Source organism: Taeniopygia guttata, chromosome 35 (genome assembly GCF_048771995.1).
Source record: "Taeniopygia guttata chromosome 35, bTaeGut7.mat, whole genome shotgun sequence".
Classification (NCBI taxonomy): Eukaryota; Metazoa; Chordata; class Aves; order Passeriformes; family Estrildidae; genus Taeniopygia; species Taeniopygia guttata.
Window position 1 is genome coordinate 1,009,649 of NC_133060.1, and position 15,319 is coordinate 1,024,967.

General features: G+C 62.4%; 3 protein-coding genes across 4 annotated transcripts; all 3 read left to right on the top strand.

The window, feature by feature from the left end:
- Positions 1 to 55: 55 nt before the first annotated feature.
- Positions 56 to 3,886, top strand: MRPS18B (mitochondrial ribosomal protein S18B). The gene is made up of 7 exons (XM_072921101.1): positions 56 to 211; positions 1,287 to 1,386; positions 1,471 to 1,568; positions 2,363 to 2,431; positions 2,536 to 2,602; positions 3,491 to 3,550; positions 3,625 to 3,886. The coding sequence occupies exons 1-7, from the start codon at positions 71 to 73 to the stop codon at positions 3,861 to 3,863; spliced, it is 774 nt and encodes a 257-aa protein (XP_072777202.1). The 5' UTR covers positions 56 to 70; the 3' UTR covers positions 3,864 to 3,886.
- A 135-nt stretch (positions 3,887 to 4,021) lies between these two features.
- Positions 4,022 to 11,346, top strand: ATAT1 (alpha tubulin acetyltransferase 1). 2 transcript variants are annotated; one of them, XM_072921100.1, is made up of 11 exons: positions 4,022 to 4,586; positions 5,078 to 5,141; positions 5,654 to 5,736; positions 5,942 to 6,002; positions 6,644 to 6,757; positions 7,733 to 7,834; positions 8,277 to 8,322; positions 8,917 to 8,991; positions 9,316 to 9,454; positions 10,663 to 10,711; positions 10,821 to 11,346. In XM_072921100.1, exons 1-10 carry the CDS (start codon positions 4,381 to 4,383, stop codon positions 10,685 to 10,687), a joined length of 915 nt encoding a protein of 304 aa, XP_072777201.1. In that variant the 5' UTR covers positions 4,022 to 4,380; the 3' UTR covers positions 10,688 to 10,711; positions 10,821 to 11,346. The 2 variants fall into 2 exon arrangements, with proteins under 2 accessions (XP_072777201.1, XP_072777200.1); XM_072921099.1 differs by lacking the exon at positions 10,821 to 11,346 and adding an exon at positions 10,766 to 10,800 and having other exon boundaries at positions 10,663 to 10,731.
- A 217-nt stretch (positions 11,347 to 11,563) lies between these two features.
- Positions 11,564 to 15,319, top strand: C35H6orf136 (chromosome 35 C6orf136 homolog). Its single transcript, XM_041712678.2, has 6 exons — positions 11,564 to 11,835; positions 12,655 to 12,918; positions 13,233 to 13,321; positions 14,040 to 14,240; positions 14,756 to 14,825; positions 15,106 to 15,319. Exons 1-6 carry the CDS (start codon positions 11,713 to 11,715, stop codon positions 15,187 to 15,189), a joined length of 831 nt encoding a protein of 276 aa, XP_041568612.2. The 5' UTR covers positions 11,564 to 11,712; the 3' UTR covers positions 15,190 to 15,319.

Sequence of the window (15,319 nt, forward strand, 5' to 3'; positions counted from 1 at the left end):
GGGGCAGGGTGGGCGGGAGCGGCGCTGCGCATGCGCGGCCGCCCTCAGGCCAAGGGGTGGGGCGGCCAACATGGCGGCGCCCCGCCCCGCCGTGAGGGAGAGGCGCGGGGCGGGGCGGGGCGGCGCGGGAGGAAAGATGGCGGCGGCCTGGGCGGCGGCGGCGGCGCTGCTGAGGGCGGCGGGCGGCGCCGGGAGGGCGCGGTGGGCTCAGGTGGGGCGGGGAGCGGCGGGAGGGGACGCGGGGGGGTGCGGGAAGGAAAAAGAAAAGCGGGAAGGGGGACGGGGGGGGGGAAGGGCAGCGCGCGCCACGTGCGGCGGGCGGGGCCAGTGACGTCACGGTGCGGCGGAGGGGGTTGGCTTCTGTGAGGGAGAGAGGGCGTGGTTTTCCCGTGAGGTGTTACGTCATCGCTGTGACGTCACGTCGTGCTGTTGCCCGTCTGTGTGACGTCATAGCGATCCTTCCCAGCCCCCCTCACCCTTATGAGGGGTGGGTGGGGGGGAGCGCCAGGTGTGACGTCACCGCCCTGGCTGCAGCTGTGATGTCATCGCAGACTGCATCTGTGATGTCATCGCGGACCATGGCTGTGACGTCATAGCCCTGCCCGTGGCTGTGGCATCACTGTTGTAACCGCGGCTGTGATGTCATCACTGCCTGCGGCTGTGACGTCACCGCCCTGACCGCAGTTATGACATCATCACTGCCCGTGGCTGTGACATCACCGCCCTGGCTGCAGTTATGATGTCATCACTGTCTGCGGCTGTGACATCACTGCCCTGGCTGCAGTTATGATGTCATCACTGCCCCCAGTGTGACATCACCACCCTGACCGCAGTAATGACGTCATCACTGCCCACGGCTGTGACATCACTGCCCTGACCGCAGTTATGTCATCATCACTGTTTTCGGCTGTGACGTCACCGCCCTGGCCGCAGTTATGACGTCATCACTGTCTGCGGCTGTGACATCACCGCCCTGGCCGCAGTTATGACGTCATCACTGCCTGTGGCTGTGACGTCACCGCCCTGGCTGCAGTTATGACATCATCACTGCCCACGGCTGTGACGTCACCGCCCTGGCTGCAGTTATGATGTCATCACCGCCCTGACCGCAGTTATGATGTCATCACTGCCCCCAGTGTGACATCACCGCCCTGACCGCAGTTATGACATCATCACTGCCCATGGCTGTGACATCACCGCCCTGGCCGCAGTTATGACGTCATCACTGCCCGCGGCTGTGACGTCACCGCCCTGACCACAGTGATGACGTCATCACCCCTCCCCAGGCCCTCCCCCGCCTCTGCAGCACCCGGGGCCCCCCCGAGCCCCCCCCGGCCGCGCCCTCCCCGTACCTGGAGCGGCCCTGGGCGTACCTGGAGAGCGAAGGTGTGTGGGGGGAGGGGAGGGGAGGGGGCCCTGGGGGTTGGGGGTCCCCAAAACCCCGGGAATTCACCCCAAACTGCCCCTCAGAGTACCGGGCGGCCTACGGGGACAGCCCGGTGTGGCACGGCTACCGGCGCAACCACAAGGGCTCCGTGCCGCCCCAGCGCGCCCGCAAGGCCTGCCTGGTGAGGGACTGGGGGCACTGGGGGGACTGGGGGGGACTGGGAGGGAATTGGGGGGGACTGGGAGGGAATTGGGGGGGACTGGGAGGGACTGGGAGGGAATTGGGGGGCACTGGGAGGGACTGGGAGGGAATTGGGGGGCACTGGGAGGGACTGGGGGGGACTGGGAGGGACTGGGAGGGAATTGGGGGGCACTGGGAGGGACTGGGTGGCACTGGGGGGGTGCTGGGGGGCACTGGGAGGGACTGGGAGGGTGATGGGGGGCACTGGGAGGGTGCTGGGAGGGACTGGGAGCACTGGGAGGGAATTGGGGGGCACTGGGAGGGACTGGGAGGGTGCTGGGAGGGACTGGGGGGGCACTGGGGGGGACTGGGGGGGACTGGGAGGGACTGGGAGGGAATTGGGGGGCACTGGGAGGGACTGGGAGGGAATTGGGGGGCACTGGGAGGGACTGGGAGGGAATTGGGGGGCACTGGGAGGGACTGGGAGGGAATTGGGGGGCACTGGGAGGGACTGGGGGCACTGGGAGGGACTGGGAGGGAATTGGGGGGGACTGGGAGGGTGATGGGAGGGACTGGGTGGCACTGGGAGGGTGCTGGGGGGGACTGGGAGGGACTGGGAGGGAATTGGGGGGCACTGGGAGGGTGCTGGGAGGGACTGGGATGTTTTGGGGGTTACTGGGACTGACTGGGGGGTTACTGGGATACTTGGGGGGTTACTGGGATATTTGGGGGGTTACTGGGATTTTTGGGGGGTCACTGGGACTGACTGGTTCTGACTGGTTTGTCACCCCCCAGCGCCGGGGCAGGCCCGTGGGGAACCCCTGTCCCCTGTGCCGGGACCGGAACCTGCTCGTGGATTTTCGGGTGAATTTACTCTCTTTTTTTACCAAATTCATCTCTTTTTTTACCATTTCGCTCCTTTTTTTACCCAATTTCACCTCCTTCTCACCCCGTTTCCCTCCCTCCAGAACGTGAAGCTGCTGGACCAGTTCATCTGCCCCCATTCCGGGGTCATCTTCCACCCCATCCACACAGGTGAGGGCACACCTGAGGGTGACCTTCGTGTCCTTGAGGTCACCTTCATGTCCTTGGGGTCACCTCTGTGTCCTTGGGGTCACCCTCATGTCCTTGGGGTCACCTCTGTGTCCTTGGGGTCACCCTCATGACCTTGGGGTCATTTTCACATCCTTGGGGTCACCTTCATGTCCTTGGGGTCACCTCTGTGACCTTGGGGTCACCTTCACATCCTCGGGGTCACTTCTGTGTCCTTGGGGTCACCTTCATGACCTTGGGGTCACCCTCATGACCTTGGGGTCACCTTCACCAAGGACACAGAGGTGACCCCAAGGACATGAAGGTGACCCCAAGGACATAGAGGTGACCCCAAGGTCATGAAGGTGACCCCAAGGACACAGGTGACCCCGAGGACACAGAGGTGACCCCAGGGACATGAAGGTGACCCCAAGGTCATGAAGGTGACCCCAAGGATGTGAAGGTGACCCCAAGGATGTGAAGGTGACCCCAAGGTCATGAGGGTGACCCCAATGGCACAGAGGTGACCCCAAGGTCATGAAGGTGACCCCAAGGATGTGAAAATGACCCCAAGGTCATGAGGGTGACCCCAATGGCACAGAGGTGACCCCAAGGACACAGAAGTGACCCCAAGGACACAGAAGTGACCCCAAGGACACAGAGGGGACCCCAAGGACACAGAGGTGACCCCGAGGACACAGAGGTGACCTCAAGGACACAAAGGTGACCCTGAGGACATAAAGCTGATCTCAGGGACACAGAGGTGACCCCAAGGTCACGGAGGTGACCCCCAGGAGATGAAGGTGGCCCCGAGCACACCTTTATGTCCCTGTTGTCACCTTTACGTCCCCGGTGTCCCCCCGGGCTGTCCCTGACCGCGTTTCCCCTCAGGGATCTGCATGAAGCAGCACCGGCGCCTCTCCCAGGCCATCGCCCAGGCCCAGGCCCACGGTAAAACCCCAAACCTCCATTCTGAACCCATCCCGCCCCTCCGCGCGCCCCCCAACCCCCCAGCCCCCGCCCAGGGCTCCTGTGGCTGCAGGTGCCCTTCGTGCCCGTGCCCGACGAGGATTTCTCCAACCGGCACGCCGCCGTGGGCCGAACGCCGCCGGCGCCCGCGCTGAGGGAGCCGCGCCGTGCCTGGTACCCCTGGTACGAGCGGTGGCAGCCGCCCGCCGCCGAGCTGGCCCGCGTGCGCCGCCTGTACCGCGGCTTCCTCCGGGAGGAGCACCCCGACACCGCCCCGAGCCCCTCGGGGAAATAAAACGGGTGAAAATCCCCCAGAAATCGGCGTTTTTCTTTCGGGGAAACTGAGGCACTGGGCCAAGATGGCGGCTGGGCTGTCAAACAGCCAGCAGCGATTGGCTGATGGTTGCTAGGGGCGGGGCTTGGTTGCTAAGGGGGAAAAAAAAGTAAAACAACCAGCAGCGATTGGCTGGCGGTTGCTAAGGGCGGGACTCGGTTGCTAGAGGACTGTCAAAAAGCCAGCCGCGATTGGCTGGCGGTTGCTAAGGGCGGGAGTTGGTTGCTAAGGACTGGCGCGGCAGGGACAACGATTGGCTGGCGGTTGCTAAGGGCGGGACTCGGTTGCTAAAGACGGGCGCGGCAGGGACAACGATTGGCTGACGGTTGCTAAGGGCGGGATTCGGTTGCTAGGGGGCTGTCAAACAGCCAGCAGCGATTGGCTGGCGGTTGCTAAGGGCGGGAGTTGGTTGCTAAGGACGGCAGAAGGCAGCGCACCGATTGGCCGGCTGTTTGGCGGGCCGGGCCGCGATTGGCTGATGCCCCTGCGGGGGGCGTGGCTCCGTTGCCGCCCGGGCGCGGCCGTGGCGGTGGCGGCGGCGGGGCCGGGCCCGGGGCTCGGGGCTCAGGGCTCGGCCATGGAGTTCCCTTTCGACCTGGCCCCGGTGCTGGGGCCCGAGCGCTTCTGCGTGGTGGATCAGCACCTGCGGCCCGCGGGGCGCGGCGGCGGCGGCGGCGCCGAGCGGTACCAGGGGGAGGGAAGGGGGCGGGGCGGTCCTGATGGGTTTTGTGAGGGGAAAGGGGTTCTGAGGGGTTTTGTGTGGGGAAAGGGGTTCTGAGGGGTTTCTGTGAGGGGAACGGGGCTCCGAGGGGATTTTGTGAGGGGAAAGGGGTTCTGATGGATTTTGTGAGGGGAAAGGGGTTCTGAGGGGTTTCTGTGAGGGGAACGGGGCTCTGAGGGGATTTTGTGAGGGGAAAGGGGTTCTGAGGGGTTTCTGTGAGGGGAAAGGGGTTCTGAGGGGATTTTGTGAGGGGAAAGGGGTTCTGAGGGGATTTTGTGAGGGGAAAGGGGTTCTGAGGGGTTTCTGTGAGGGGAACGGGGCTCTGAGGGGATTTTGTGAGGGGAACGCGGTCCTGAGGGGTTTTGTGGGGGAAAAACGGCTCTGAGGGGATTTTGTGAGTGATTTTATGAGGGGACAGCGATGCCCTCACGGCTCCTCTGGTGTCCCCCCGCAGGGAGCAGCAGCTGGAGCAGCGGCTGAGGACGGTGATCGATGAGCTGGGCAAGGCCTCGGCCAAGGTGGGGACACTGGGGACACTGGGGGGGACACTGGGAGGTCAGAGGGGGGTCCAATGGGGAAATTTGGGGGTCCCAAGGAGAAATTTGGGGATCCCAGGGGGAATTAGGGGGTCCCAGAGGGAAATTAGGGGGATCCAGGGGGGGACTGGGGCGTCCCAGAGGTAACTGGGGGGTCCCAGGAGGGAAGTGGGGGGTCCCAGGAGGGAAGTGGGGGGTCCCATGGGGAAATTTGGGGGTCTCAAGGGGAATTAGGGGGTTCCCGGGGGGAATTGGGGGGTCCCAGAGGGAATTGGGGGGTCCCAAGGAGAAATTTGGGGGTCCCAAGGAGAAATTTGGGGTCCCAAAGGGAAATTTTGTGGTCCCAGGGGGGAATTGGGGGGTCCCAAGAAGGAATTTGGGGGTCCCAGGGGGAATGTGGGGGGGTCCCAGGGGAAATTTGGGGTCCCATGGGGAATGTGGGGGGTCTAGGGGGAATTTGGGGGTCATGGGGGGTCCCGTGTCCCCCCAGGCAGGCCCAGGGCCTCTCCACGCCCGTGACCAGCGCGGCGCGGATGGAGAGCAACAGGCACGTGCTGTACATGCTGAGGGACACCCGGTGAGACCCCAAAACCACCCCAAAATCACCCCAAAGCATCTCCAAAACAGCCCCAAAATATCCCCTGAATATCCCCAAAACATCCCCAAAAATATCCCCAAAAATATCCCCTAAATCACCCCAAATTTCCCCCCAAATCCTCCCCAAATCTCCCCCAAATCCCCCCAAAATCCCCCAAATTTTCCCAAATTTCCCCACCCCGCAGGCCCCCCCGGGGCGCCGTGCTCGGGTTCCTCAAGGTCGGCTACAAGAAACTTTTCCTGCTGGTGAGAGGGGCTTGGGGTTTTTTGGGGGGAATTTGGGGAATTTTGGGGTTTGGGGGGAATCTGGGGGTTTGGGGTGCAATTCTGGGAGGTTTGGGGTCTGAATCCGTGGGGTTTGGGGTTTGGAGGGATTTCGGGGTGAAATCTGGGGGATTTGGGGGGGGAAATTTGGGGGGTTCGGGGCTGAAATGTTGGGATTTTTGGGCTGGAATTTTGGGGTTTTTTTTTGGGATTTTTGGCCTGGAATTTTGGGAGTTTTGGGCTGGAATTTTTGGGAATTTCAGGAATTTGGGAATTTCCAGGATCAGGACGGGTCCCACGTGGAGGTGGAGCCCCTCTGTGTCCTGGATTTTGGGCTGGAATTTGGGGGTTTGGGGCTGGAATTTTGGGGTTTTTTTGGGGATTTTTGGCCTGGAATTTTGGGAATTTTGGGCTGGAATTTTTGGGAATTTCAGGAATTTGGGAATTTCCAGGATCAGGACGGGTCCCACGTGGAGGTCGAGCCCCTCTGTGTCCTGGATTTTGGGCTGGAATTTGGGGGTTTGGGGCTGGAATTTTGGGGGTTTTTTTGGGATTTTTGGGTTGGAATTTGGGGAATTTTGGGCTGGAAGTTTTGGGAATTTTGGGAATTTGGGAATTTCCAGGATCAGGACGGGTCCCACGTGGAGGTGGAGCCCCTCTGTGTCCTGGATTTTTACGTCCACGAGTCGCAGCAGCGCCGGGGACTGGGCCGGGAGCTCTTCCGGGAGATGCTGCAGGTCTGGGGAAAAACGACGGGAATTTGGGAAAAATAATGGGATTTTTGGGGAAAAACGACGGGAATTTGGGAAAAAAAAAAACCCACAGGAATTTGGGGAAAACAACGGGAATCTGGGCAGGAAAAATGGAATTTTGGGGAAAATCACAGGAATTTTTGGGAAAATAATGGGAATTTTGGGGAAAAGCATTGAATGAAAGGGGAGAAACATTAATTAGGAGGTAATTAGGGGTAATTAGGAAGTAATTAGGGGTAATTAGAGGTAGATTTGGATTTAAATGGGTAAAACGTTAATTTAAATGGGATAAACGTTAATTGTCAGGGGAGAAAGATTAATGAGGAGGTAGTTGGGGGGTAATTCGGGGTAAATGTGGATTTAAATGGGGAAAACCTTAATTTAAATGGGAGAAACATTAATGAGGGGGTAATTGGGGGGTAGTTCAGGAGTAATTTGGGGTAAATGTGGATTTAAATGGGGAAAACCTTAATTTAAATGGGAGAAACATTAATGAGGGGGTAATTGGGGGGTAATTCAGGAGTAATTTGGGGTAAATGTGGATTTAAATGGGGAAAACCTTAATTTAAATGGGAGAAACATTAATGAGGGGGTAATTGGGGGATAGTTCAGGGGTAATTTGAGGTAAATGTGGATTTAAATGGGGAAAACCTTAATTTAAATGGGAGAAACATTAATGAGGGGGTAATTGGGGGGTAATTCAGGAGTAATTTGGGGTAAATGTGGATTTAAATGGGGAAAACCTTAATTTAAATGGGAGAAACATTAATGAGGGGGTAATTCAGGGGTAATTCGAGGTAAATGTGGATTTAAATGGGGAAAAATGAATTTAAATGGGACAAACGCTAATGTAAGGGGGGTAAACGTTAATTTAAGTGGGTAAAAGGCTGATTGAAAGGGATGAAGCTTTAATGAGGGGTAATTAGGGGTAATGAGGTAATTAACGAGGGGTGCCCGCAGCGGGAGCGCATGGCCCCGCAGCGCCTGGCCGTGGACCGGCCCTCGCCCAAGCTGCTCGGCTTCCTGGACAAGCACTTCGGGCTCTGCCGGCCCATCCCGCAGGTGGGCTTAATGTTTTATAGCTTATATTTCATATTTTATATCCTATAGTTCATATTTTATATTGTACAGTTTGTATTTTGTATTGTACAGTTTGTATTTTATAGTTTGTATTTCCTCTTTCGGCCTCTGCCGGCCCATCCCGCAGGTGGGGTTAATGTTTTATAGCTTATATTTCATTTTTTATATCCTACAGTTTATATTTTATATTGTACAGTTTGGATTTTATATTGTATAGTTTATATTTTATGGTTTTTATTTCATCTTTCGGCCTCTGCCGGCCCATCCCCCAGGTGGGCAGCAAGGGACAGGTTTGGTTTATGGTTTAGAGTTTAACTTTATTTCATAGTTTTATTTTATTTTCTTCATTTCATTGTTATTTATTAGTGTAAATACAATTCAGGGAATCAAACTCCAAGAATTCCCTGAAATTTTTCATTTTCAGGTGAACAATTTTGTCATTTTTGAGGGATTTTTCTCCACCAGAACAGGTGAGTTTGGGCTGGTTTTTGACTGAATTCGGGTGAATTTGGGGCTGGCTCAATTTGGGGTGGTTTGGGCTGAATTTGGGGTGGGTTTGGTAGAATTTGAGGTGGGTTTGGGTGAGTTTGGGTTAATTTGGCAGAATTTGGGGAGGGTTTGGGTGGATTTGGGTTAATTTGGTTGGATTTCGGGTGGGTTTGGGTGGATTTGGGTTAATTTGGGGTGGGTTTGGGCGGATTTGGGTTAATTTGGGTGGATTTCGGGTGGGTTTGGTTGGGTTTGGGGTGGGTTTGGGTGGATTTGGGTTAATCTGGGTGGATTTCGGGTGGGTTTGAGCTGATTTGGGTTAATTTGGGGTGGATTTGGGGTAATTTCGGTGGATTTGGGATGGGTTTGGGTGGATTTCGGGTGGATTTGGTCTGATTTGGGTTAATTTGGGTGGATTTGGGGTGGGTTTGGGTGGGTTTGGGTTAATTGGGGTGGAATTGGGTTAATTTGGGTAGATTTCAGGTGGGTTTGGTTGGGTTTGGATGGATTTGGGGTGGATTTCAGGTGAGTTTGTGCTGATTTGGGTTAATCTGGGTGCATTTCGTGCCCCCCAGCCCCCGCCCGGCGCCCGTTCCCGCGGCCGCGCCCGGAGGAGCCGATCAAACCGTACTCGCTGAGCGAGCGCGACTGTGAGCGGGGGCGGGGCCGGGGGTGTGGCCAATGGGTGTGGTCAGTGGGTGTGGCCAAAGGGCGTGACCGGGGTGTGGTCAGCGGGGCGTGGTCATTGGTGTGACCCTGGGTGTGGCCATTGGGTGTGGCCATTGGGTGTGGTCAGTGGGTGTGGTCAGAGGGTGTGGTCAGCGGGGCGTGGTCAATGGTGTGGTCAGTGGGTGTGGTCAAAGGGTGTGGCCAATGGGTGTGACCAATGGGCGTATCCATGGGTGTGGTCACTGGGCGTGTCCCTGGCCCCGCCCAGTGGGCGTGTCCCCCTGAGGCCCCGCCCCACCCCCCAGTCCTGCGGGAGGAGCTGGAGCCGCCGTGGCCCTTCAACCTGTCCCGGGGGTCGCCGGTGCGGGGCAGCCTCCGGCCCTTCCTGCCCCGCCGCGACCCCACCGCGCCCACCGCCCCCGAGCCGCCGCCGCGCCGCGCCAGGTACCGCGCCTGGGCACACCTGGGGGCACCTGGGGGCACCTGGGCACACCTGGGCACACCTGGGGGTAACTGGGGACACCTGGGGGACAGCTGGGGGCACCTGGGGGGGAGCTGGGGGCACCTGGGGGGGAGCTGGGGGCACCTGGGGGCACCTGGGCACACCTGGGGGCACCGGGGGGGAGCTGGGGGCACCTGGGGGCACCTGGGCACACCTGGGGGCACCTGGGCACACCTGGGGGCACCTGGGGGGCAGCTGGGGACACCTGGGCACACCTGGGGGGGAGCTGGGGACACCTGGGGGGGCACCTGGGGGCACCTGGGGGGGAGCGGGAGGGGAGCTGGGGGCACCTGGGCACACCTGGGGTGGAGCTGGGGGTACCTGGGGGCACGTGGGCACACCTGGGGGACATCTGGAGGTAGGTGAGGGCACCTGGGGGGTACCTGGGGGGGAGCTGGGGGTACCTGGGGGCACCTGGGGGTAGCTGAGGGCACCTGGGGGCACCTGGGGCCACCTGGGGGGCACCTGGGGGCACCTGGGGGGGAGCTGGGGGCACCTGGGGGGGAGCTGGGGGCACCTGGGGGTACCTGGGGGGGAGCTGGGGGCACCTGGGGGCACCTGGGGGGGAGCTGGGGGCACCTGGGGGCACCTGGGGGGGAGCTGGGGGCACCTGGGGGGGAGCTGGGGGCACCTGGGGGTACCTGGGGGACATCTGGAGGTAGCTGAGGGCACCTGGGCACACCTGGGAGCAGCTGGGGGGGAGCTGGGGGCACTTGGGGGTGCCTGGGGGGCACTTGGGGACACCTGGGTGTGCCTGGGGACACCCAGGGGTACCTGGGGGATACCTGGGGGCACCTGGGGGCACCTGGGGGGGAGCTGGGGGGAGCTGGGGGTACCTGGGGGCACGTGGGCACACCTGGGGGACATCTGGAGCTAGGTGAGGGCACCTGAGGGGTACCTGGGCACATCTGGGGACACCTGGGGGGAGCTGGGGGTACCTGGGGTCACTTTGGGCTGGGGGTTGGGTTTGGTTCGGGCTTATTTTGGGGTTGGTTTGGGATCGGTTTTGGGTTTGGGTTGTCTCAATTTGGGATGGGTTTTGGGTTCAGTTTCGGGGATTTTGGGCTCAGTTTCGGGGTTTTGGGCTCAGTTTCGGGGATTTTGGGCTCAGTTTTAGGCTCGGTCTGAGGTGTTTCCCCTCCCCCCACAGCTCCCTGGGCCGTGTCGGCCGCTGAGCTCCCCCAGCCCCTCCCCCATCCGGCCACTGACCCCCAACTCCGGCCACTGACCCCTCATGGCCACTGACCCCTCATGGCCACTGACCCCCAACTCCGGCCACTGACCCCTCTGTGGCCACTGACCCTCCATGGCCACTGACCCCCAACTCCGGCCACTGACCCCCAACTCTGGCCACTGACCCTCTGTGGCCACTGACCCCCAACTCCGGCCACTGACCCTCAACTCCGGCCACTGACCCCTCATGGCCACTGACCCCCAACTCCGGCCACTGACCCCTCATGGCCACTGACCCCCAACTCCGGCCACTGACCCCTCATGGCCACTGACCCCCAACTCCGGCCACTGACCCCTCATGGCCACTGACCCCCAACTCCGGCCACTGACCCCTCATGGCCACTGACCCCAACTCCGGCCACTGACCCCCAACTCCGGCCACTGACCCCCAAGTCCGGCCGGGCCAGCGCCCCATGGACTCGACTGGAACCAGTTCCTGCCCCACTGGAAATCCCAACTGGAACCAGTCCCTGCCCCATAACCCAACTGGGACCGGTTCCTGCCCCGCGGATACCCCTCCCCCCGCCCGGCCCCGGGGGGCGCCTCCCCCTCCCCTCCGCTCCCGTTTTTGGGGACATTTCAATAAAATCGGCGATTCTGACCTGTGGCGTCCATTCCGTCCGTGGGCGTGGCTTACTACAACCCCGCCCATATATGGTCATGGCCCCGCCTCCTCGCGAGGGCACCGCGCTTCCTATTGGCTGGCGCCTCCTGGCTCCGCCCCTCCGCTCCTTCTTGAATGAACGGCGGGTGGGCGGGAAGAACGCGGGGCCACCGCGCATGCGCAGCCGGCTGCGGGTCACCTTCTGGCGCTCGGCGCATGCGCAGAGCCGGTGTCGGGGGGTGAGGCGCGCGCGGCCCGCGCAGGCGCGCTGCGAGCGGCGGCGTGAGGGGGAAGAGAGGAGGAGGCGGCGGCGCCGCCGGGGACGAGCGGGGCAGCAGCGGGGACAGCGCCGCCAGCGCCGCCATGTACCGGCACGTCACCGCCGCCGTCACCGCCCGCCTCCGGCCCGGCCGCGCCTGGGGCCCGGCAGCGAGCGCAGCGCCCGGGGCGGCCCCGCCGCGCCGCCGCTACCGAGCGCGGCCGCAGGTGAGGACAGCGCTGAGGGGAGCGGGGAGAGGGGCGGGGCTATGCAAATAGCGCCGCAGAGTGGGCGGGGCGATGCAAATGGAGTGCTGGTGGGGCGGGGTTATGTAAATAGCGGTGTGGGTTCGGGGTTATGTAAATAGCGGGCGTTGGGTGGGCGGGGACATGCAAATAGAGGTGCGCGGGGAGAGTCGAGGCGGGGCGGGGTTATGCAAATGAAAGGCCTTAAACAGTTTCGGTTTGCCGGCGGGAGGGCGTGGTTATGTAAATCACACAGCGCTTTCGGTTTATTCCTGGGGGCGTGGTTATGCAAATCGAGGTATATCCTTATTTGGGGCGGGGCTTCCGTCTGGGGGCGGAGCCGGAGGTCGCTGGTGGGAACAAATGGGGCAAATCCCCCAAAAATGGGGCAAATACCCCAAAAATGGGGCAGATCCCCCAAAACGGGGACAAATCCCCCAAAAATGGGGCAGATCCCCCAAAACGGGGACAAATCCCCCAAAATGGGGCAAATCCCCCCAAAAATGGGGCAAATCCCCCAAAATGGGGCAAATCCCCCAAAAATGGGGCAAATCCCCCAAAAATGGGGCAAATCCCCCAAAACGGGGCAAATCCTCCCAAAAATGGGGCAAATCCCCCAAAAATGGGACAAATCCCCCAAAACGGGGCAAATCCTCCCAAAATCAATAAAAACCTCATTTTGCATGGGGGTAAATCCCCCCAAAATCGGTAAACCCCCCCCTCCTTTCCCACGGGACAACCCCCCCCTGCAATGACCCCCGGCCCCCTCCCCAAATTCCGCTTTTCTCGCCCCGTTTCCAGGGCCTGGAGCCCCCGCTGGGGCTGTCCCTGCTGCCCGCCCCGCGCTGCCCCCCGGCCCGGGGGCTGGAGGGGCTCGGGGGCCCGGTGACCACGGTGGACGGACGGCGCGAGGACGACATCGACGTCAGGGACCCCCCCCGGCTGCTGGCGGGACCCCCGGGACCCCCCCCGGGCACCCCCGGGACCCCCCCGGGCCGCCGGGGCAGCCCCCCGCCCTCCATGGAGGAGCACCTGGCCACGATGCACGAGAGGCTGCGGCACGAGGTGGCACCGGGGGACATTGGGGACACGGGGGACATTGGGGACACGGGGGGACATTGGGGACACGGGGGGACATTGGGGACACGGGGGGACATTGGGGACATTGGGGACATGGGGGGACATTGGGGACACGGGGGGACATGGGGGACACGGGGGGACATGGGGGGACAAAATGGGGAGGGGGTGACAAAACTAGGGGGGATTGACAGGAAACGGGGGTGGGACAGAACTGGGGAGGTGACAGCGGCCAGGGGGAGGTGACAGTGGCCCTGTCCCCCCCCCAGTGACCCTCCCGGTGACCCCTGTCCCCCCCCCAGCTCCCCAATTTCTTCCTGAAGATCCCCGACTACGCCCTGTACGCCCCCGACGTGGAGTTCCAGTGCCAACACCTGAACCTGCACACGCGGTGGGTGACAGCGGGGACAGGACACTGGGGACAGCCCTGGGACAGCGGGGGGACACTGGGGACACTGGGGACAGGCCTGGGGACAGCAGGGGGACACTGGGGACAGCCCTGGGGACACTGGGGACAGGCCTGGGACAGCAGGGGGACACTGGGGACAGGCCTGGGGAGACTGGGACAGCCCTGGGGACAGTGGGGACAGGCCTGGGACAGCCCTGGGGACAGCGGGGACAGGCCTGGGACAGCGGGGACAGCCCTGGGACAGCCCTGGGACACTAGGGACAGCAGGGGGACAGTGGGGACAGCCCTGGGGACACTGGGGGACACTGGGGACAGGCCTGGGGACACTGGGGACAGCCCAGGGACAGCCCTGGGACAGCGGGGACAGCCCTGGGACAGCAGGGGGACAGTGGGGACAGCGGGGACAGCCCTGGGACAGCGGGAGGACACTGGGGACAGGCCTGGGACAGCCCTGGGGACACTGGGGATAGGCCTGGGGACACTGGGGACAGCCCTGGGACAGCCCTGGCCGTGCAGTGTGGCCCTGGGGAGGTGACAGTGGGTGACAGTGGGTGGCAGTGGCAGTGGCAGTGACAGGGTGTCACAGGGCAGTGACAGTGTCACAGGGAGGTGACAGTGGGTGACAGTGGGTGACAGTGGGTGTCACAGGGCGTTGACAGGGCAGCACAGGGGCGGTGACAGCGCTGTCCCCGTGCCCCAGGGGCCGCGCCATGTACGCGCTGGCGCTGGCGCTGTGCCGGGCGCTGGCCTGGGGGTACTTTGCCAGCCTGCGGCTGGAGGTGCTGGCGCTGACGCGGCACCCCGAGGACTGGAGCCTGCGGGCGCGCTGGCGCCTGACCGGGCTGCCCCTGCACCTGCTGCTGCTGCGCTGGTACCGGCGGGACAAACGGACCCTGCTCAGGTGAGGGGCACACCTGGGGCACACCTGTGCCACCCCCTGCCATCCCTGTGCCACCCTGTGCCACCCCCATGTCACCCCCGTGTCACCTGCCCTGCACCTGCTGCTGCTGCGCTGGTACCGGCGGGACAAACGCACCCTGCTCAGGTGAGGGGCACACCTGGGGCACCCCCAGACACACCTGTGCCACCCCTGTGCCACCCTGTGCCACCCCGTGTCACCCCTGTGCCACCCCCTGCCATCCCTGTGTCACCTCCCCTGCACCTGCTGCTGCTGCGCTGGTACCGGCGGGACAAACGCACCCTGCTCAGGTGAGGGGCACACCTGGGGCACACCTGTGCCACCCCCAAACACAGCTGTGCCACCCCCAGATACACCTGTGCCATACCCATGCCACCCCCAGACACACCTTATGTCACCCCCAGACACACCTGTGCCACCCCCAGACACACCTGTGCCAACCCCAAACACACCTGTGCCATCCCCATGCACACCTGTGTCCCCCCGTGTCCCCACAGGTCCTACGACGCCTTCTCCACCTTCTTCCTCAACTCACAGGGGCTCATCCGCTGCCACCGCGTGGACAAGGTGAGCACCTGGGCACAGCTGGGCACAGCTGGGTGTACCTGGGCACACCTGGGTGTACCTGGGGCACACCTGGGTGTACCTGGGGCACACCTGGGTGTACCTGGGCGTACCTGGGGCACACCTGGGGCACACCTGGGTGTACCTGGGCGTACCTGGGGCACACCTGGGGCACACCTGGGTGTACCTGGGCACACCTGGGGGTACCTGGGATACACCTGGGCACACCTGGGCACACCTGGGTGCCGCCCCCGGTGCCCCCTGACCCCGTGTCCCCCCACAGCTGATGCCAGCCCCCACGGCCGTCCCCGAGCCCAAGAAGCTGCTGGTGGCCGCGGCGCTGGCCGTGGCGCTGGCCCGGCCCTGATGCCACCCAGGTGACACCTGAGCCACCGAGGGCACACCTGAGGGCACACCTGAGCGCCCCTCCCCCACCTCGGCCTGTCCCCTCCCCCCTTAACTTAATGTACAGAATAAAGGCGCGGCGACGACACGCG

What these genes read in the sequence shown, in the direction of transcription:
- MRPS18B (XM_072921101.1), top strand. Translation starts at nt 71, where the DNA reads ATGGCGGCGCCCCGCCCCGCCGTGAGGGAGAGGCGCGGGGCGGGGCGG. An exon ending in GGAGGGCGCGGTGGGCTCAG is followed by an intron (nt 212 to 1,286) that starts GTGGGGCGGGGA and finishes ACCCCTCCCCAG; the next exon opens with GCCCTCCCCCGCCTCTGCAG. An exon ending in GGCGTACCTGGAGAGCGAAG is followed by an intron (nt 1,387 to 1,470) that starts GTGTGTGGGGGG and finishes ACTGCCCCTCAG; the next exon opens with AGTACCGGGCGGCCTACGGG.
- ATAT1 (XM_072921100.1), top strand. Translation starts at nt 4,381, where the DNA reads ATGCCCCTGCGGGGGGCGTGGCTCCGTTGCCGCCCGGGCGCGGCCGTG. An exon ending in TACATGCTGAGGGACACCCG is followed by an intron (nt 5,737 to 5,941) that starts GTGAGACCCCAA and finishes CCCACCCCGCAG; the next exon opens with GCCCCCCCGGGGCGCCGTGC. An exon ending in TCTTCCGGGAGATGCTGCAG is followed by an intron (nt 6,758 to 7,732) that starts GTCTGGGGAAAA and finishes GGGTGCCCGCAG; the next exon opens with CGGGAGCGCATGGCCCCGCA.
- C35H6orf136 (XM_041712678.2), top strand. Translation starts at nt 11,713, where the DNA reads ATGTACCGGCACGTCACCGCCGCCGTCACCGCCCGCCTCCGGCCCGGC. An exon ending in CACCTGAACCTGCACACGCG is followed by an intron (nt 13,322 to 14,039) that starts GTGGGTGACAGC and finishes CCCGTGCCCCAG; the next exon opens with GGGCCGCGCCATGTACGCGC. An exon ending in GCTGCCACCGCGTGGACAAG is followed by an intron (nt 14,826 to 15,105) that starts GTGAGCACCTGG and finishes GTCCCCCCACAG; the next exon opens with CTGATGCCAGCCCCCACGGC.